Here is a 22,336-nt window from a genome sequence, read left to right as displayed (position 1 = left end):
TTCCCTCTGAGCTAATATAACCCAGATGTGGGAAAAGCATGGTTTGAATCAATCTCGCTGTACCTCCCCATGGCACTGGGTCACACGTGCCCGCGTAGGTATGTGCATCACCCAGAGAGCAGAGGAGAGGAAACCCACCGCTACCACCTCAGCCTCCTCTCCTCGCTGGAAAAATGCAAAACAGCAGCAGTTAACAGCACGGACAGCAGCTGCATCGCTTTCTGGTCATCAGCTTCTTGGTCTCATGAAGGGGACAGGCAAGAGTTTGAACCTCACAAATAAAACACTAAGGACATGAAGATGACCAGAATCCGTTTCTCAATTAATGAAGTAGATCAATGTCTTTTCTTTGTCCCCAGAGAACATCTGACCCTAGCTAGGGGGACTCAAAGATGAAGGACAAGTATCTGGATTGGAAGGAGGACCATTACAAACAATTTAAAGGAGCAAAACACTACCTGCTAGCAGACACCGACCTGCTTTGGGTGCAGGACTGGGATGGCAGAGAGAGGGAAGGACAAAGGGAAGACAAAAAATGGCATCTTCACACCATAGACTCCAGTTCTAAATTACACAAGAGGTTAGGTGAGTCTTGAACCAAGATCTAATTAAGCAAGGTGTAAAAGCTACAAACTTCCTTTCCTTCAGAAAGCTCTGAGGGTAGGGGTAGGAGGACAGCAGTAAACAAGACTACCCAGAGGTCTGGTTTTCTTGGCTTTTTGTGCACCAGGTTTTCCTTCTCACATTAACTGCCTGCTATTTGCTGATTTCTTAAAAAAAAAACAAGAAAAAAAGAAGCCCAAAGCCCAATAATTAAATATGATTGACGATGAACTTCACAGGACCTGCTGCCTCATGCTCACCTTGCCATACCCTACTGTGACCACCACAGGCAGCGACCGGCTCAAAAACACAGCAACCAGGCATCAGAACAGATGTGAACAGAAGTGCCAAACCACAACGTCCCAAATACGCCAGAGCCATGTTTTCAAATGGGAATATCTTTGCTGTTGTCGTGGTTGAATGATTATTATTCTAATTCTTTGAAAGTTCTATCACAGCTTCTAAGCAGCCCGTGCAGTACCCTGAGCAAACACTGAACTAGCTGGAGGATTAATATTCCACTGCTAGCCTTCAGAGCCACTCTTTCCCCTAAATAATCCCTTTATTTTTCATTTAAAAAAATTAAAAAAAGATTATAACTGTTGCATGAAACAGTTCTACGTTTCAACTTGCTTGGTACCCAGCCCAATGGAAAACCTTCCGAGACCTCTGGCTATTAACCGAAATCTTAAAATAACGTGACTATAAATATTCCCCAATATTTCTGTTTACTTATTATCGTCGTATTTTCAAAAACTACCTAACAACCACAACACTGTTCTCTTCACAAAAGCAGCCCTAAGGCATTTAAGACAAAGCTGGGAACGCAACAGCCATTTGCACCTCAAGCAGAGCTAGCTCTCCTCCGTGTATTACAGCAAAGAGGACTGTTATTGATGCCATTTTAATTTCTTTTGGGCATGAGTGAATAGAAAAACAGAGTGATAATTTCAAATGTCACCACTATCTGCAAAGAATTCTATAAAAGCACAAAAATGAAGGGTTTTTTTTCTTTTTATATTTTTAACAGTAATATAAAAATGTGACGTTGGTTCAAAAGTCAGATAAGGTCTGTGTTGACAACTACAATTCTTTTATTGGACAGATTTTACTGAGCATCGAACATGTGTTTATGTAGGCACAGATTTAGGAATAACACCACAAAATCCAAAGGATAAAGTGCAGACCTGTACTGAGAAGCAGGCCTGTAAGGCAGTCTACTCCTACAACTCAGCAGACAAAAGAAAGAAAAGGGAGAAAAAACTGCCGTTATAAGAGAAGTAGCATCTTAGAAATTACGTCCTGCAGCAGCAGAACGACACCACCTTTCCTGCAAGGTCCAGAGCACTGGAAAACCCAGGTCCCACGTGGACAAGCACACCGTATTTGTCGCAGGAAATATGTTAAGTTAGACTTGGCTTACACAAGTGGTTTATTTATAAGTAAGAAAACTTAACAAAGGTGTACTGATTAAAACAGTTCTCTTAACATCATTTCTTTATATATTTCAGAATTAAAAAAATTAAGCACTTAAAAACGGATCAAACGCCTCCCCCCAACACAAGGACTTTCAGCAAACAGGGACCAAGAAAGAGTGAGAGGGGGAAGCCAGTGTGAGTCATGACTTTAAGCGATGGTCTTTGCCAGAACTCGTTCCTGCCTGCATCAGAGTTTTCTCTGTAAGAAGATTCAGCAGATAAAATGGTAAATCCACATGTCGTTATCTTTCCCCATCTCATAAGGGCAGTTTTCTGTAACTCTTAGTAACAGAAAAAAAATATATATTTCCAGAGCTTGCACACATCCGAAAAAAAAAAAAAATAAAGGCAGAAAACAAGAGGGAGAATAAAAACTAATATAAGCTAAAACATTATTTCGTAGTAAACAATAGAATATAACGTGCAATAGTGCAATTTCTCCTTTGCTGCTCCAACAATGAAGTCTTGGTAGATAGTCCACTGCATCTCACCGTAGGGCGTCCCACATCTAACTACGTGCTTGTCGGGCACTGCTGGGTTTGCTAGGCTTCGGAGCTGAGTCGCCGTGTCCGGGCTCTCCCTTCCCCTTCCCGAGGTGGCGGAGTTTCTGGTCCCAGCGCTGCATATTGAAAGGCAAAGAAATTATAAAAGAGATTACAGAAGGGGACATAAGTCATATGTAAAACAAATGCATGTGTTTACAAACAGCAGCAAAAAAAATAAAAGCCGTTGCTCTGTCCACCATATGACCTTGTGCTGGGCTCAAATGGTAAAAGTCACTTTAAAAAGAAAAACCGTTTCCTAGCTTTCTTGTAGCCTCTGTGAATGAAGGGGATCCATACTCTAGTAAAGCTCTGGGGATGGTCGTGCCCTCACAAGGCTCCCCTGACCGTGGACAACCTTCTCACCAGCTTCTGCGCGCTTTCTACATCCGTTGGCTGCTCTACTGCTGTGGTAGAACGATGCTCTAAAGCTACCACAAAAACATTCTGCATAGTGAAACCGCTGCTTGATAGAAAAGCAACCAAATTGAACAGAAACCCATGTTTGATACAAGGAAATAAGTAAGAAAATAAATGAGTTTCAAAAAACCCCAACAAATGACCCTGCCACCCAAGAACTGGAACTACGCAGAAGACAGCCCACAGCAGTAATGTGGTATTTGCTCTGCGGCACTGGATTTCATAAGGTTCTGCCAAATCAAACAACAACTTGGAATAAGATCCCCATATCTTTTTGCTCACGTAATCTCAGTGGATGTGACAAATGTGCAGAGAAAATCAGAACAGTATTTCCTGCCAGTCACCATCAACGCTCTTGGAGAAAGCGCTGAGTGGAAGAGGAGACTGGTTTGCACAGGCACAACCACTATGTCAAATCAAGGGCTGAGAAATTCTGCCAAAATAAGAATATTCTGTGTAAAATGACACTCCTAACAAGGTCAAAATGACTGATACTTTGCAGTGCATCAAAACATAAAAAAAGCAATCCTTCCAGAACTTGGAAGGCATTATGACACATTTAAACAAGAAAACATTAGAATATATTTTCATATATTGCTTCCACCTGAGCTCATTGCTTCCAGTTCCCTACAACACGACTTTGTTCTCGTGTACCTCTCTCATCTAAGCCAGAACAGTAAATTTAAAGTAGTTGCTAATCCAAGCAGTTTGGAAAGAGAACTGTATTTAAAGAATATTAAATCTGAAAAGTGTAATTCTGACTTAGTCTGGAAAACATTTGTGGAGCCCTCTTTTTTTTTTTTTTTTTTTTTTTAATTTCGTATCACAGTCCCAATGAAGCAGGTGTGTGTTGCAGAGCGCAGTTTGCCTGCGGAGTTAAAGCATTCCTACTGTTTGCTTTTTTGAGACTGAGGTTTTGATTGCTCCTCCACTGGTGCACTTTGGGGTAATTCAATGTATTCCTTTAGTTTATTCAGCGTGCATTTCCAAGTAACATAGCAAATAAGACACCAAGTTAATTTTTGACACTTGATATTAATTAACTGGGGTCAGCATGTGTATTTTCTTCCCCTACTTTGAAAGGATTATGTCGATGTTTCATGATATCTGCAACATTTGACTTTTGACGAGATATCTTCTTACCTTCACCTTTTTACCAAGACGATCCTTCCATTTCTCAGCTATGGAGCCTTCCACCAAGAGTAACCTACACAACAGAAACAACCAGTTACTCCATCAACAGGCATGCACAAGCCGTACAACTCAACACACGCAAGGCTAAGATCTCTGTGCCCACAGAGACCCCTTGTTCCCCCTGAATACCATTAAGGAGTTGTACGGAGAGCCACACCAAGTTTTCCTTTCCTGGTGGCTCTGAAGTTCAGCTTTGCAGGCCAGGGAACAGACAGCAACAAATATCCTCCATCGCAGAAAGAGTTACCTGGAGCGCTCCTCGTCTTCGTAGCCCATAATGATGTATTCTTCATTGGTGCTGAGCGGTGGGCACAGGCAGCCGGAGTTCGTGTGAAGGTTCACAGTGTCCTTTGGGATGTTCACCAGGGAAGATTTTAAGATCTCCTTTACTTCTACTACCGCAGTGACATCGTGACATTTAGTCTTGACCTCTTTCACTTTAGCCCGAATGACTGGGAAAATGTCACAAAGAGGGTAGTTAGCAGCAGCAGATAACGCAGCTCACCCCAAGCCGTTCTTGGTCACCTCTGGGATTAGTCTTTTGCATGGTCCGTTACCAAAAGCTTAGCTAACTCCAGCCGTGTCCCTGCCCCCATCTCTTTGCTTCATCCTCCACCAAGAGGGTGCAGGTAGCTTCCTAGATCTCCTAACAGTATGGTCACAAGCAGGAGCTATGTACTAGTTGGATTTACATCCTATTTAAGCTGGGCCTTATTTTTAGCATCCCCTCTTCCTCGCCCTTTCCACTTTGAATATATTTAATTCATTCCTTGTATGTTCCCTTGAGCTGTAACTGCTCCTTCTTTGACTACGTGCAGTACAGATGCCCAAACTTAATTTGTCACTCTCAGCCTTTCACAAAACATGAACGTGCATTAAAACTTCTCGTATCACAGCCTCTGCTGGATGACAAGCCCTTACTTTTTTTATTCTCTCTCCAGTGACCCAGCACCAATCTGCTCTGCTCTTTATGAACTCCAAATGCTCCTGATCTTGACCTGATGACCCGTCTAATTGTTTCCTCCCTCACCCTTTCTCTTTGCCTTAAGTTGCACAGGCGGGAAAGTCGCCTTTCAAAGGCAATGCTTCGCATTTCTCTCATGGTGACCGCTCAACTGACAGCACATGCAAATGCGAAGCCAACCCAGAGGTCATGCTCTAGAGAATGCCACGTCTTTCACAGCTTGCAAACAAAAGTCCTTTTCCATTACACATCGCAGATTCCCTGGATTCCAAATTTCTTCTAATTTATGTGAAAAAAGTAATAGGGGAGAAAGAAAACCATGGACTTGCACATCTCCTCTCTTCACATGCATTGCCCACAAAGACAACCAGCCAGCATGCACTGCAGCCACATTAAATACAGCTGCCAACAATTAAAAGCTGCTATCCATTTAACATACAGCATTTACCCCAAGTGATCCACTTCCTTAAAACCTCTTTAAGATTTCAAAACAAAATCTTGCTCTAGCTCAGAGTTCCTTCAAATGCATTTTGAAACCTCTTTAATTTCAAAAGCTTGACAAGATGGGCAGCAGCACGCTCAGCGACTCTCTGCCATGTGCAGGTGTGGTACCCGCTAGAGAACAGTCGCCCTGTAAAGATCTTCCAAACAAATCCACCAAAACAACAGAAAACTGGCTAGTCACCTAAATAAAACCAATGATGTTTGACTGAATACAATTCTAATTTCTTAGCTTTTAATAGGATTTATTTTTAAAAGAAGCTTATCCGACAATAGTTGTATAAATGCATAATCTTAGTAAATATTACGCAATCACTGCCATTTAAATGAAGTCTTTAAGTTCAGCGAGCCTAAGGCTATTCACATGATTAACGGGAAAAAGGACAGGCCCAATTTTTCAGCTTTTGTGATACGTGTTCACTGCCTTCATCAGCTTAATTTCCTTAAAACAAACTGTATGAAGAAAAGCAGCAGCCTGGACCTGTGGTATGCCTGAAGACCAGGACAATTCGGACCAGAGAAGACAAAACATGGACACCGTGCTCTTTGACAGGTAATAGGGAGAGAGTAACACAGCTGGCAAGATGCTCATTGCTGGCTTTGCTAAGCGAGAAGGAAAGAACCTAGCGTGCCTGTGTGAGTGTGTAGCCATGGAACTCAGTAAAAACATCCTTTCCTGTGAAAGCAGAGCGTATTGGAGCTGGAAATCAAAGCGGCAGTTCAGGCATTGCAGCCCACAGTGTCATTTTTGTCACATCGCTTTTCACACAAATGAAGTGCACGAACCCCGGACGCCTGTGCTGATGCTGAAATAACAATCTCAACACAGACACATTAAGCTAATCCCCTCCATCCTTCCAGAAGCCCTCTCGGTTTGGAATTTGGAAACGTGTCAGGCCACATCTTCCTTCTGTAACAAGTACTGATGGATTACCCATCAGTAATTGGGCCCAGAGACTTTTTTAATGAAAATCTTCCCCTTACGGCAGCCTTAAAACCACCGGGAGCCAGCCCCGCAGCTGTCCTTACCGTAGTTGTAATTGTTGCGTAGATAGGTCTTCTGGGTCGCTTTTATCGGCTTGCATTTGCAGCGCTCTAGAAGACAGAAACTTTTCTTTAGAAAGAAAAGAGCATATGTTGAGCGACAATCTCCCCCAAACCCCAAGCCGACACCTAACGGAAATGGCACTGAATCGACTTTTTATAACAGGCGAGTGAAATATTCAAACCCACAGCGCATTGCTGGTCTGCTCTGCGGGAAGGTGTTGGGGAACTGTCCGTGAGATCTCAAAGGTTTCTAGGAGCAAACTTGACATGCTGAAATTTAAAAAACAAAACAGAACAAAAATACTACAGCCAACTAACCCCACAACCCTGCAGTTCTCAAGGTACAGTTCACCTTTGGAGTTACGCCGTACAGTTTCTAAGAGTGGCCCAGCCCCTTTACACATGAAGATGTCCAAGAGCTGCAGTCGACAGATGAAGCGCGTCGGAGGGTGGTGGGATCAAGCAGCACATGGCTCCCTGCTCCGAATGCTTCTGGGGGGGTCCTGACAAAATGAAACCTAAATCTCGTCTCTTCAGCGGCATCCGGCAGAAGACTTAAGAGAGATCGAGTTTAAGAGGCTGAAGGGCTTCACTTGACTACTGCAGGTGCTTGGCATTACCTTGGATCCTGCTCTTCCTCAATTTTTGTGTAAGTTTTACACAAGTTTATTTTGACCCAGAACCTCAGGTTTAATTAAAATAGGGAAATTATTAGCCCTTATGGCAGTGAGGATGGTCTTCAAAAGGCCATCGAAATGGGCACCATCAGAGCAGCGTTTCCAGTGGTGCAACCTCCAGACAGCTGGGAATGGTAACGGAGGTAAAGCCATTTCCATCAGGGCCCGGGGAGTGCTAACGCTGCAGCTCCAGATCCACGCGTTCACTAACTCCACCAGACATTTGGCTTAGCATTTACATGCCTCATTCTAAAATACCAATGCGTATAAGCTAGTGATTTAGTTAAATCCAACACTAAGAGTCTGAAAAAGAACTTTTATTTGCTATATAAGATTTCTGCATATTTGAAAAAAAAAAAATAAAAAAAAAGAGATGGAATCATGGTTATGGACTTCTCAAATCATTATTTATTTTCTATCAAAATAATTTTTGTAGTTGAAAATTAAAAGAAAAATACAGGAAAAAGGACAACGTTTCAAAAGAAGAGTGTATTGTTTCCTTGAATTTCAAACACATCCTCAGGAATCTGTATAGAGAGTCCTACAGACTTCAGCTTTTGTATGAGACGGTGTTAAAATAATAAAGGCAGTGAGGGGAAGTGATTTTTGGCTTCCCTTCTGCCTGTGGGAGCTCACGCATATTTTAGGCCAAACCATTTTATAAGCCGCCTCGCAACAGGCCATAAAAGATCTGCTCCCGTGACCCATACTCAGGCAGGCACCTCAGTGTTCACGTCCAACAAGTCGTACACTTCAGCGTTCTCCTGCTCTACAGTACTTTGCTCTGTGGCACAAGCAGAATGAAACAGTCTAAATTAGAAGACAAGAACACGTTTCCCTCAATTTTAAGACGGCATTGGATTATTTTATTTTATTAATTTGAGGAATATATTTTATCAGTCTTGTCTTAGAAACAAATTATAAACTTGGCCATGTTCTCAATGGAGGACATCTTCCAGTTGCCCTGGTGTTTTTAAAATTTACATTTCGAAGAACTTTACAGAATGCTGTAACTACTCTTTAGAGACAGAGAAACCAGCGCAGCGTCACTCGCCAAGGTCAGTCACAGTGTCAGTCGCAGGGCTAGAAGCAGCTCCTTTCTCCCAATTCCTGCTATGGTGTATTTGGAGGCACGCACAAGGCGCGTAACAGAGAACGTCTGCTGGATTGATGCACGTTTCTGGCAAAGCTGAGCTTTCCCCCGGGAGCAGGAACACCCACAAAAGGCGGCTATAAAAATGTACTGCGTCTCTTGATGCCGAGGGAAAGTCCCAACTTACAGGACAGTTGCCATCTTACACATGTGGGCGGGCACAAGCTAAATCCCGGCTGTAACGCCCATCGGTGCAAACGCTCAAGCCTGGCAAACGCTCCCCTGATGAATTAAGGATAAAAAAAAAAAAAACAAACAAAAAAACTCGGGAAATATTTCTAAATGACTTGAAAAGCATCTGACGAAGCAGATCCCAGAAGGTCTTAGACTCCATCTCCTCAGGTTAACGGGAGCTCTGCCATTATCCACCACGAGGTCAGAATTCAATTTGCAAACTCTGAAGTCAGAATGAACCATTATCTTCACCGGGTTTCACCCAGTGAAGATCCATTTCATGATCATTCTCACCGTTCAAGACAAAACTTCTAATGAAACCAGCACAGTCCTCTTGATGTGCTGGAAACCTTGCCCTGACAAAAGCAGAAGAGACGAGCGCTAAAAGATGTGCTGAAGAGTTAACTTGAGTTGTCTGCTGAGAGGTCCACAGGCTGCCCAGCCCCAAATCCCACCTGCCCACGGGGTACAAAAGCACGATCTACAAGATTCCCAGACAAGACAGAGGATTTAACCACCACTTGGTACCACTCTTACTTAATCAAGTATTAAAAGGATCTGAAAGACTACAGCTTATTATACAGTTTTATAAAAGCGTACTTACCAATGCCGGCGCCTCTACAGTTGCCGTTATTAGAATCCATAGGGAAATCTGCAATGGATTCGTAAAATAGGCACAGAAATGTTAATATTTTCAATACTGGATTATTTCAATACACCCATATTACAATGTTTTCTCTTTCTATAATATTTAGTATATTAAAACTTAAGAACTTAATAAACAGATTGTAATGTCCTACAGGCCATGAAAGTTGACAATTTCTTATCTGAACTTCACGTTAAATGCTGGAAAAGACTAAATATCCCATTTCTACTGGTGCACAGACTGGCAGGTTTAGGATGAGGATGGAAATTTATGGCACGAACTTACGAGCACCAACAAAAAGTACCCGTACTGTTTGCATTTAATTAGATGATGAAGGAGAAATTACTTTTGGTTTGTTTTTTTTTGGTTACTGAGGAAATCAAACCAACCAACCACAATCATATCGTCGGAGCAAATGCCAAAACAAATGTTCCAGACCTTCCCCTTCCCCTCAGTTTAAAAACATACTGATTAGTTTGAAGGACAGATAAGGAACAGAAGGGGAAAAAAGGGCACTATGCCCAAAGAACGGCTTTTACATGCATTTCTAAGTGGAATGTGTCCCATATTAGTAAAACGCGTCATTTCAAACCTGTTGGTTATTAAATTACACAATGTAATGAGTTTATACATACACGTAATCATGAAAAACAAGTATGTTAATGCCTGTAAGGTTGTACAAGTTGAGAAAAAGAATAAAAGCAAGAGAAACAAGATTTCTGCATTGGAAATGCTGTATTGGAACGACACTTACAATGGAAAACCAAGTGAGCTTTCACAGAAAAAGCCCTTCTTTAAGTTTGCGTGCCCAAACGTTTATGCAGCTTTTTCCACTCTGGAAGCTGGTGTCATACAAACACCACCTTCCTTACATCCCTACATTGTCACGGATGCAACCACTGCTTTTACAGCAGAGGACAAATGAACACACGACCGTGTAGCAAAGCTCCCCTCTTGCAGCTTGAGCTGGAAGGATCTGGCTGTAGGACAGCCCAGGACACTGACGCTGCTTGGTACAGGTGAAGGGTTTAGATGCGTGGACTGAATTTTAAGGGCTGGGGCCATTATTTAATCACAAATTCTGTAAATACATATTTAAAATACCTGTTTACAAGAAATCTAATATTATTTAGTTAATCTTCTAATTTGGCCATCCTCCTTTTAGGAAAAAAATCTCAAGTTTAATGCATAATTATACTTCTCATAACAACATGAGACTTCCTTTACATAAATGAGGAGATGGCTAAACGACAGTCAGGGCAAGAGTACATCTGAAAAACAACTAATTCCCTTACTAACATAATAATTAACCTCACAAAATTGAGACAATGATTCCTACCAATGTCAAGAGCAAAGGGTACAGAAAATAGCACAGAAGGAGTGAATAACTGCCCTTTTACATCCAATATTGCTACTAAAAATCACACTCATTTTCTTCCAAATAAAGTTTCAAACTACCACAGTATCTTTGTTTATAGAACAAACTAAACATTTTCATGGGTTTTTTCGCTTCAGACTTGGTTGGTTTTCAGCTGCCACACACTTCCACGCAGCTGTGAGGCTTCTCCATGCCGCCTTGAACAAGTCAGATTACACACGCTAAGTCTTACTTGGGTGTTTTACTTTGAGTATTTACCTGAGCTATTCTCAAATTTTAAAAAAGCTGTTGTTATTGGGTAGTAACTAGAGATCGTGACCTCTACCAATAGTATATGGCAAAAAAAAAAACAACAAACCAGACGTCTTCATCAAATTTAAATTCATTTTACATTGTATCATGTACTCTAGGACAGGATGAAAGAGGAATTAAAATGCAAATGGTTAAGTAAGGTGATGACCACACTTCTTCCCATTCCTCCTCTCCTGGGCCAACCCTCTGTTGCCTCGTTCGTGTAGCCAGTGCTTCGTTTTAAACCTGCAACTCCTGACGTGGTAACAGTACAGAGAGCGCTTGGGTCTACAGCCTGACAATCCTCCCACCTGCTCCTACTGCAGACCAAAGTCTGCAAAACCTCCCAGCTGCCAACCACGGAGAGGTGACTCTGCTCCTCCATGTGCCAAAGACCAGCCTGAAATGTTTCACCATTCTCTAGGCATTCAACAACGATGCAGAGAAAGCCAACCAGATTCACCACCCATCTCGTTTTGTTGCCTTGGCCAACTTCTCTGATTGCCTTCAAGGCTGCCTGGCTTTGCACGTGGCCAAGGCAACTCTTTCTGGTGCTTCATGTGACCCAGCAAGCTACAATTCCTAGCAAAATAGGCACTTGAGTTACGAACGAAGGGATGGTTCGTTCACACTTCCAAAGCACGTTTCCTATGCCAACAAAATTGTTACTGGGGGCAGAAAAGGTTTTCATCAACAGAGGAGGCAAAGGAAGTATCAAGTTAAATTCTTACCATCTTCATATCCACAGAGGGAACAGGGAAGGAAATAGTAGCCTCCAAGTGCGCTCTCCCTTCCTAAACCAAGGACTGATCCAAGCGGTCACCACTTCTTGGTGTTTGAGCAAACCAAGTCAAATTCACCCTGGAATTACAACTAAAAATAAACCAGAGCCCAGCAAGGGGTTGGCAACCTTCCCTGACCCCACTCGGGGGTACGATGCTCACGTCTTTCGGCTGAGGAACTGTCCTTCAGACGCACACGGACGCAAGGGGGGCCAGTAAACACTCCATGTGCCCAATATAAACCCGCAGACAAACACAGAACTGAACCGCTTTTCCACTCCCTTCCGCTCCTAGGTACACAACTTATTTTATTTTTACCAATTACAACACACCACAACCTCAGCCCATTTCCTAATCCTGCACTCAGTCATTTGCCAGGTCACTCGTCCTACCCCAAACCTGTGGTTGCGGATATGTGACGGAGCAGCTGGGAGTGTGGGAGTAATCCAGACGTTGTGTGGAGAGCAGCTACCCAAGGAAATGGCTCCCAGGTACTGACCTTGCCTTGATGCTCACCTTTCCCAGTGCATTCATGCTGATTTAGGGATGAGCAGTTTCTGCTGATGGAGAGGAGCGTGGGCTTGCGGAGGGGACCGGAGACCTCCACCATGGTATGACACACCTTGAGAAAAGCTTCACATCTCCCTGATCCTTCCCCTGTCAAGCTCATACAGCCCGGCCCTCTTCTCCCCTACCAGGGACGTGACGGGAAAAGGGTCTGGGCCCTGCCACCAGCCACTGGCAAGACCTTGGGTGGGTGTGAGCAACCACCAAATCCCAGCAGTTGAAAAGGGCAGAGACCTCTCTCCATCAGGAGGTGCACGCTGCTTGGATCTTCAGTTGTAACGTAGACATGGGAAGAAAAAAAAAGTTATTTTAAAAAATAAACAGCTGACTTCCTATTGTTCCACTTCTCTTCAGAGGCGACCTCTCTGCCAAGTTTTGTCTGTGCAAAACAATCTTTTTGAAAGAAATATCTGTCAGCGATGATTAGCAGGACTGCCAAAGAGGAAATATTATCCAGAGCTCCTATCCAAGGGCTTCCTATTGAATTCTGTTTAAGAGCAGGGGAAAAAATCCAAACTGATTTTTCCAATGAGCCGTTTTAATTAATCACTTTTCAGAGGGAAGCTATATAAAAAATCCAAACCACTAACAAGGAGAGGAGAATAAAAGCCACTTGCATAGTAAGTGTACAAAACAACAATGCCTGGACCACAGATTTGGATGAGATGTTTGGGAAAAGGAAGCAACTTGGTAAAACTTAAGTGTTGAGCAAACATCTTACTTATATCACAGTTTCCAAAAAAAAAAAAAAAAAAAAAAAGGCAGAGAAGGAGTCCAAAGTACCACGATCCCGATTGTCGCTGCAGTTAAAGAACATGGCCCAGCTACTGGTGAGGTCATTCCCAGCACCCTGCTCCAAAGGACAGAACCGCAGCGAGCGGCTCCTGCTTGGGCACCTTCTTCCGACGGAGACATCTGTGAGCCCCGCTGATTAGGAAACCCATCCAAAACGCACGAATTCAGACCTCGTGACCCACTTCAGCTGTTAGAGCAGATAGGATCTCTGCTAACCTGCACGCAGAAACACGCCCAGCGAAGGAAAGGAATACGAAAACTGATCCCAGTTAAAATTTAATACGGACCACTGGCACTCCAAGTCGCAGAGCATCCTGCAACACGGCCACTCCACGGAACAAATTATCCCACGTAACGAATGCTGCCAGGGTTTGACGACGTTTGCCGGCCTAGGTCTTGACTTGATGCTTAGATCGCAAAAGCCATTCGAGGGGACTCCATCTACAAGGGCAGACAAACTGAAGCGATAACGTAACGCCGTCAATGATATCATCATTAATATGGTTCAGATTCCCTTTGTTACTTTGACTACTGTTAAGTATGGCTACGCAAAGCCTGAGCCAGAGCAGATTTGATCTGGAGTTTGGAAAGCACTGTTTTGGAAATGAAGTTAATACCATACGAAAAACAGGCATGGGAAACGGCTCTTTGGCTTTTCTTCTAAGCATGCAATGCCACATTCACATACTGGATTACTATGAATTCATCCAGGCAGCCAGGTAGGTACGGAGGACTTGGAAAACATGGAGAAATCATAGGTTCCTATCAGACTTAAGAAAATATGTCCCACTCACTTGAAAAATTTTTAGTTTTCTTTAAGAGGTGATATTTTTTCTAAGAGATTCAGAGTTCTCCTCAGCCACCCTAGGACAGTCACCCAAAACAGCCCAGACATCAATTACGGGCGGTCAATGCCTTGCGATGCTGCTTCCCTTCTCCCCAACATCTCAGTAACAACCCAACACGCCTTCGAGCTATTGTTCTACCTAAATACACTACGGCAAGACAGCAACCCAATCGACAGATCTGCCCTCCGACACGCGTGGTACCCATCACGCTGCTCTGGTTTTACTGCCAGCTCCCTCTTCAAACCAGGAATAAACACGACACTTGAGACGTAAACACTACGGGCCAACCCGTAGACAGTGGCAGCCAAGCACAGGGATGCGAGGAAGAGTCAGCTCATGGAGACCAAGACTGACGGAGCACGTGAACAGGACCTCTGCACATCTCAATGTCTGCGAGCGGACCCACTTTCAGCCCCAAAAAGCACAGGACAGGGATGAGGGATGAAAACCACGCATATCAGCACGTATTAACGTTAGCCTACTGTCAAGAGGCTGCTTCATCCTCCATCCAGGAGCGCAATTTGTCAGACCCTCCACAAAAAGCCACAATATTCAGTGTCACACTCCAGAACAGCCATGTCATGCCTGGAGCATCCCGCTGCTCCGGCCTGGGTGCGAAGGAACCCAGGTGTTTCTCACAGATAATGAAAAATCAAGAAAGATATGCTTCCCACAGGACACTGGTTTGAATGTGGTTTCTGTAACTTCAGGAACCTCAGACCTCCAAATCAGCAGTGCGCAGAGCAGCTCACGCTTGGGTTTTGGAGACCAGCACAAGCCCAGGGCTCTGCAGTTTTTCCTCTAACTGACCATTAAACAGGGCACTTTTGGGCTGCCTCCATCACACGGACACAGCAGCGGCTACTCCATCCCTTCAACGTGCCAGCCGCCCTGAAGAACATCAGGAGAATGATGCAAATGCCTCCCTCATCCCTGCGAAGAGGAAGCCCCTAGATCTTTCTTACCACCTGGGCTGCACATGGAAAGAGGCTCCAGATGTTTGTGAAGAGGTTACAAATCCTGCACCTCAATAATTGAAAGGGAACTTCTTGCTGGGATTTGCCACAGATTTCACCAACCGCAGTTTCTCCACATGTTGCAACAGTCACGGTCTACCAGGCACGGGGAATACAACTGATTGGAGAGGAACTTCTCATCTTCTACTGCAATGTCAGCCAAAGAAAAAAAGTCAAGTGAACTTCAAATGATCTTCAACTTGGCATCACTGAAACGAGGGTCAAGACCAACTATTTCAATGGCGATGGGGAATTTTCGCGAGCGTCCACGCAAGCTCCTCCCAGCTGCTGAAGCGCAGCCAATAACTGACCCGGCAGGAGGCTCAGAAAGATGCGTGGTCTAACATTAGCAAAGGAATAGAAATCAGGCTTTCCGAACCCTGTCCCTGCTCCGACAAGGACAAACATCTGACCGTGTCATCCTTTGTGCTGCTGCCTCGCGGAGGGGACGAGACAAATGCCCTAACGCTCGCCAGCAATCATGTGGAGACCCCAGGAGGAAAGGAAACGGCAGGATCCTGTTACTTTGCAGGCAGAAAAAAAACTAAAGAAAACTCAAAATTTCACTTCTGAAGAATAAAAAAAAAAAATCTTCTTCCACAACAGAAGCCCATGGAAAAAATGGATTTCTATTTCTGCCTGCCCCATTAGATGCAGTTTGCAGACAGCACGAGGGGCTGGAGCGCTGAGGAGATAAAACAAGAGCAGGTATTCTGCATGGTCCCCATTAGGCAGTTGGTTATTCCCGTCTTCTGCTTGGCTGCGATCCTTTACTCGGAGAATTGAACTTGGAAGTGTTCACCTTACCTCTTCCTAGAACAGGAATCCTTCACTCTGCTCTCTCAAGGAGCAGTTTTATTCCCTCAAGAAGGATTCTTTCAGTCTGGTGCATAATGCATCAGTTCAAAATTTTCAGCCCAGAAATGAGAATGTCATCAGGTTCTCATTCACTGAAAGAGAGTTTTCATGGATCTGGCCCTGGAATCCCTCAAAGAGGTTATTGTACTGCTGAGGTCCTCAGAAATAGGTAACTCGGGGGCAATTTTAGACAAACTTCCTCCCTCCAGATTTGAACGCGATCTCTTTCAAATCGCTGCAGACCTGCCAAGCCTCGCTTTGCCTGGAGCCATTTTCAAGGTGGACGCGAAAGCACCTCAACGCTGCGGAGAAAGGTGCTTGGTGTTCAAAACCGCACTTCCCCAAACTGTCCCAGCCGGCCCGCAGCCCCCAGAGAGGCGCAGCAGCAGCGGGGAAAATCAGATGGCTGGGTTCACGGGTTGGGGACAACTGCGGGGGGCAGGAAGGATGGAGAGAAGGGAGCAATCGGAAGCGTTGGAGAGAAACAGTGGGAGCGACGGGAGTTATTCGGGTACGGTCATCGAGCTGAGATTTCAAGAGGCAGAGAGGTCAACGTGATGGAGTCAGAGAAGGAGCAGGGCGAGCCTGGCTTGAAAGTAAACGGGAAGGAGTGGAGAGGGCAGCTCACCTGGAGAGGCCGAGCTGGGGAGCTCGGTCAGGAAACCGAAGCGTGAGATTTTGTTATGAGAGCAAAACAGGAATGCCAGTGTTTGGCATTGCTGGCAGTGGGATACATAAAGCATTTGGTGACGGGACAGAAGCACAGTCAAATACTGTGCTGAGCGTAGCACAAAAAAACCCTCCTTTCATTCACGGGCCACTGCCGGGGCAGGATGGAGCGGTGGGATCTGCCGCCCGTCAACAAGCAACCGCAGCCCCGCTGCAGCTGCAGGCACCCAAGGAGGCGGACGGCAGCAGAACGGGCCCGCGGGGCACATGGGGCTGCTGTGCCTCAGCCTCCAACCCCTCCTTAGCCGTTCCCCTGCCCCGGCTCCGCTCTCCCAGTCCCGCGGCGGTGAGCTCTGGCAGAGGCTGCAACTCTGCAGCAAGGAAACAGGGCTCAGTTCCTCCGGCAGCAACCGCTTTTCTCAAGCGAGACAGAAACTGCGGTCATTTCATAAAGGTCGAAGCTCACTCGTGATAACCACCCACCAGCGTGCTTAATCGAACGGCTCCTTCGGTTCCCTGTCTCTGCGGTGCTTGGCTCCCCACGCCGCAGCCGTGCCCGCTAACTCCCCCAGCCCAAAAGCAGCCGTGCCAGGAGCGCACCTCTAACTGAGCAGGGCCCCTGCGCAACACCAGGTTTGCGACATCATGGGGTCCCGGGCAGTCTGAAGCCTCCACCCAACCAACCAGAGATGCTCCAGCTTCCCCGATACAGCCGGATGGCAGCTGGACACTTGACGCCTGTGGGACCACGGCAAAAAAGCCGAAGGGCTCCAACGGCCCCTCGGAGGCCGTGGGGGTCAGGTACCCAGAGAGCTGCCCTGGAGCTGGAGTGGTCTTCAGCTCCTTGGGGACTTCGGGAAGGAAATGCAACTCGTGAGCCCGGGGACCTGACGGGGAACCCATGCCATGACCGTGCCTTCAACGCCAACCACGGAGACGCAGCTGTTTTCTCCCCTTCCACCGGTGCCAACGCTGGCACGGGAGGAGGCCGGCGAGACCACGGCCCCAAAACCCGCTGTCTGGGCCCAGAGGGGTGACGGCCCTGCGTGGGAGGGGAGCGGCTGGCTTTCGGGAGGGCGAGGGGCTGGGGGAGCCAGCAGCCGGGGGACGGGGGCGAGCGTCTCTCTGCTGGGCGGCTCTGCCTTCGACACGGGCCACCGGCACCGGCGGGCGAGGGAAGCAGGTACGGGAGCGTTCCCAGTTTAGGCGAAAAGAGGGCTGTCGCTCCTCCAGTTTTGAGCGTTCCCCAGCACGGTGGCAGGGCTGTCATTGCTCACGCGCCCTCCTACCCGACAGCCAAACTTTTCCAGCAGCGTGGCGGCTGGTAAGAGCGGAGAAGAGAAAGGGGGAAAAAAAAAAGCGGAGGGAAAGCAGAAGAGGCTTCAGGGCGAGTCCGAAAGAGCGGCGAAGGGGCCGGGCTGCTCCGCCGGCGCCCATTGTCCGGTCGGGCGGGCCCCGTGTCCCTCCTCCCCGGTCCCCGTCCCCCCCCCCCCCCGCCGTCCCTCACCGGCTCCCTCGGCGGTGACGATGGCCTCGGGGGAGATGCAGACGCCGCGGTCGTAGAGGGGCAGCTCGTCGCAGGCCAGGCTGTCGGGCCAGGCGTGGCGGTACCGGATGAGGACGGGCTCGCAGCCGGCGCGGGCGCGCTCGCAGACGGACTTGCAGGGCTTGATGGGCTCGTGCTGGAAGTCGATGGTGCAGATGGGGGCGTACATGGCGCAGAGGAAGAAGAGGAGGTCGGGGCTGCAGTTGGTGCCCAGCAGCCCCTCGAACTGCTCCATGGCCAGCACGGCGTTGGCCTGCGTGCTGTGGTGCAGGTGGTTGGGCATCTTGGTCATGTTCCAGGGCAGCGGCTTGCACAGCGGGATGCGCACCGGCTCGCAGGCCGCCGACCGCCCCGCCGGCGCCCGCCCCACCACCAGCAGCAGCCCGGCCAGGGCCAGCGCCGCCGGCCCCCGCCGCATCCCGCCCCGCCGCGCCGAGCCCCGCGGCCGAGCCGACAGACCCGGCCGGGGGCGGGGGGGTTGCATGGAAGGGGGGGGGGGGGGGGGGGGGGGGGGCGGCTCCTCCGGCCGCGGCGCTGGGGCCCGGGGCCCCGCCCGCCGCCCGGCCCCTCCCGCCCGCACCGGCCCCACAGTCCGGCCCCGAACAAAGGAGGGCCCCGGCTCTCCGGAAAAAGTTTCACTTCTTTTTTCGATCCAAAAAACAAAAACTCAAAAAAAAAAAAAAAAAAACAAAACCCCAAAAAACACGAGAAAGAAAGAAGAATCTTCCCGCCCTCGCGGAACGGCGAAACGCTTAGCTTCGGGGGGGGGGGGGGCGGGGGGGAAGAAGAAAAAAAAAAAGAAGGAAAAAAAAAAAGAAGGAAAAAAAAAAAGAAGGAAAAAAAAAAAAGAAGGAAAAAAAGAAGGAAAAAAAAAGGAAAAAAAAAAGAAGGAAAAAAAAAAGAAGGAAAAAAAAAAGAAGGAAAAAAAAAAGAAGGAAAAAAAAAGAAGGAAAAAAAAAGAAGGAAAAAAAAGAAGAAAACGAAGAAAAAAAAAGAAGAAAAAAAAAGAAGAAGAAAAAAAAAGGAAGGAAAAAAAAGAAAAAAAAAAGAAGAAAAAAAAAAAGAAGAAAAAAAAAAGAAGGCAGTGGTGTGGCGGCACCAGGTTTCAGACCGACCTCCTGCAGACACGGGCGCTATTTCCGTGTGTGGGGGGCATGGAGAATGGGAGAGGAGAGGGGTCCCGCTGCAAGGGTGGGGTGTGACCGCTCCTAGAGGGGACTGTGCCCATGGGAAAGGCCTAAGATGAGGGGCTTAAATTAAAAAAAAAAAAAAAAAAGTCAAACTCAGCTGGGGGCATGGTTCCTTTTCAGAAAGTTTTTTCCTTTAAAAAATGCTATAGAGAGATGTTTAAGTAGCTTGCAGAGCAGTGGCACAAAGGGTGCCTCACCTAATCTGAAAAAAGAGCCTTGATATAAACAAACCAGCATTTATTAACTGAGTAAATTCTGCCTGGTTATAAAAGCATCGAGCAACGGCTCGACCGTGCGTTGGGTTTAGTTTTACTGTGGTAGCAGCAGGTTTCTTATTTCAGTATCTGCAGTTCTATCAAACCTGCAAGCAGAAACACACCTACCCGAAGCCAGCGCCTGGAAGCCAGACCGAAAATCCGGATGGGTTCTGAAAGCAACCACCGGTACAGGCTCAGAAACGCAGGGTCCTGTGCCCGGAAGGGCTTTTTTTTTTTCATTTTTTAACTTTATCACTGCAGATGAGACCTTCATCTCTCCGAGTCCCATTGGCTCCAGGGAAGGCACACACCAGGCAAAGGGGGAGCTGTAATAGAGGCAGTGGAGCAAAGGTACCATGCACAAGTTTCGGCATCTCAGCACAAGTGTTAGGCCTTTTATTTGCCCACCTCCGCAACCAGGTGCTAATTTCAAGGACCAAACTGCTCCCCGCAACTCCCTGAAGAAACCCTGGGCCTCAGAGTTGAGTAGAGCCATCCGTACCTGCGCACGCGTGACAGCCTGGGGAGCCGCCGGTCAGGCTGCACCTGCCCCTCAGCCCGGCTTGCAAAACTGCTGTGACAGCGAGGAAAGGGAGCTTGTTCATCTGCAGGGGAAATGAAAGAGAGATCTGGTTTGACTCAACCCTCTCGTCTCCTCAGATTTAGTCATAGCGGAGTCTGAGGCTTGAATTTCCTCTTGTAGTGGAAAAGACACGTTTAAAAAGCACGCGGTGTAACAAAAGTCTTACCCAGCTGGTTGGGAACTGAACACACGGGCTTCCTCGGCCGGAGCTCACCTGGCAGCGATGACGGATGGGCGAGCGGCGCATCCCGGGGTATCCCAGTCAAGCAAGATGGGCCAGAGCGATGCAGAGAACCAGCAGCACGAATGACCACTAGTGCATATTTTTCCCCTTCAGCGTGAAATTCTCCAGTCTGTGTACTTTATTTCTGGGAATAATTTTTCAGATCACTCCCAATCCATTTTGGAATTGATAGTTGCACAGAATGGCTTTATAAACATTACCCGTGCTTTGCAGAAAAAAGCATCGCTGTGTTGAATATTCCTATGCATCCTATAAGGCTATCCATTAAATACGTTTCATTTGTTACCCCCAAGTCAGGGTCTACAGGAGATGACCTCGCACTTCTTTTTTTAAACAGTAAAAAATACCGCAAATACGCTCTCAGGACAGCAAGTGCTGACATCCCCACAAACTCACAAGCACCAAACACACGTTCCCGTGAGAGCTGGCTTTAAATCTTCCGGCATTGGTGTGAAGGTCCCTCCCGTGCGCTCGGTTGGCAGAGCGTCGCCCGCCGTCCTGCTCTGCTGGCAACAGCCCCTCGTGCTGTGGCACAGGGAGAGGCAGCCAGCGCCCGGGCGAGGATCGGCTGCCAGGAGGATGAGGATGCTGCTGGCCGGCGGGGCTGTCGGGGTTAATTACCCCTCAGCGTTTCCAGTATAAATCAGCTTATACTTGGCAGCAAAAATTCTCCTCCTAGAATTTGCCACCAGTCAGTCTCAAAATACCGTGTAAGAGAGGCCAAAACCAGCACCCCATTTCACAGAGGGAGGACTGCGACGGGAGAGGGGAAGGGATCTGCTCGCCCCTGCCCGGGCTGTCTGCTCTTGCACTGCACGTTTTCCAGATGACGGTGCAAATGACGCACGGATTTTCACCCCCTTCTGTCCTGCCACCCTCTTAAGATTTAGGAAGAAAAAAATTTAAATCTTTCTACAGTCTCCTGGTGGGCTTTGAGGGGCTGGTACAGATCTATGCATTAAAAGAGGAATAATACAGCCCATAGTATCACACAAAGTCATTTCCTACAACAGACAAGTCCTTGGTGGGGCTGAGGCGTAAGGCGAGGATTTGCCTCTGGAGTAGCTCATACGAAAATTTCAGGAAAAATTTATTATTGTTATTGTGCCCCACAAGAATCATAGTAACCCACAACAGTGCAAAACGCAGCCCAGGGCCAAACTGCCCTCAGTTACTCATCTATAGCCCCGTTAAAACCAAAACAGAACACAAACTGAGTGGCATTGCAGTGCCGCAAGGTTGGATTTCAGTGGGAGGTGGCTGGATAACCCTCACAGCCCTGGGGAGGGGGAGTGACTTTATTTGGGTACAGAAATGTAGCAGCATGGCGGGGGGGCGGGGGGGGGGGCTGCAAAGAACGTGAAAAAGGATCGAGGGCTTTGCTCCTGCACCCTTCCCAAAAGGATGCCAGGCAAGGAACTGCTTCCAGACAGCTGGCATTCATTTATTCCTTTGTTGGGTTTTTTCCTTACACAGTGTTTGTTTCCCCCCTCCAGTTGTTTTTCTCTTGTGGGAGTCAGATAAACCGCAACAGGCTTAAGAAGCAAGAGCTGCCTTCCTGAGATGCTGCCATGTCCAGCCCTGCTGTTAGAGCTGTACATTAGCAAGACTTTGTGGTGAGATATATATGTATATATATTCACAAATGTGTATATTTTAAGCTGGAAGAACTACATTACTGAATAGAAATATTACCATATTAAAAATAAAATTGAAATTTGAAGCCTTCTTTGCAACAGTAAGAAACGCATAGGGGTTTGGCCAACATGAACAGGTTGTAGCCAAGGTGCTCCCGAGGGTATTTGTGAGCATCAGGCCTGTCCTCCAGTGCTACAGTCTCCCCTTAGGGATATGTAACACCCCCATATATGCCCACAGTGAGGCAGGGGGTGTTCACAGGCCAGAGGAGGCAG

General features: G+C 47.0%; 1 protein-coding gene across 1 annotated transcript; it reads right to left on the bottom strand.

Moving 5' to 3' along the window:
• Positions 1-1,599: 1,599 nt before the first annotated feature.
• On the bottom strand, positions 1,600-18,637 carry FRZB (frizzled related protein). The gene is made up of 6 exons (XM_086750815.1): positions 18,111-18,637; positions 9,358-9,405; positions 6,732-6,797; positions 4,485-4,689; positions 4,187-4,250; positions 1,600-2,700 (listed from the first exon to the last, which is right to left on the bottom strand). The coding sequence occupies exons 1-6, from the start codon at positions 18,631-18,633 to the stop codon at positions 2,590-2,592; spliced, it is 1,017 nt and encodes a 338-aa protein (XP_086606941.1). The 5' UTR covers positions 18,634-18,637; the 3' UTR covers positions 1,600-2,589.
• Positions 18,638-22,336: the final 3,699 nt, after the last annotated feature.

This window comes from Chlamydotis macqueenii, chromosome 6, assembly GCF_036417535.1.
Source record: "Chlamydotis macqueenii isolate bChlMac1 chromosome 6, bChlMac1.mat, whole genome shotgun sequence".
Lineage (NCBI taxonomy): Eukaryota > Metazoa > Chordata > Aves > Otidiformes > Otididae > Chlamydotis > Chlamydotis macqueenii.
This window is presented reverse-complemented; position numbering and strand designations above follow the sequence as displayed.

What these genes read in the sequence shown, in the direction of transcription:
- FRZB (XM_086750815.1), bottom strand. Translation starts at nt 18,633, where the DNA reads ATGCAACCCCCCCGCCCCCGGCCGGGTCTGTCGGCTCGGCCGCGGGGC. An exon ending in CGTCACCGCCGAGGGAGCCG is followed by an intron (nt 9,406 to 18,110) that starts GTGAGGGACGGC and finishes AATCCATTGCAG; the next exon opens with ATTTCCCTATGGATTCTAAT. An exon ending in GAAGACGAGGAGCGCTCCAG is followed by an intron (nt 4,251 to 4,484) that starts GTAACTCTTTCT and finishes TCTGTTGTGTAG; the next exon opens with GTTACTCTTGGTGGAAGGCT.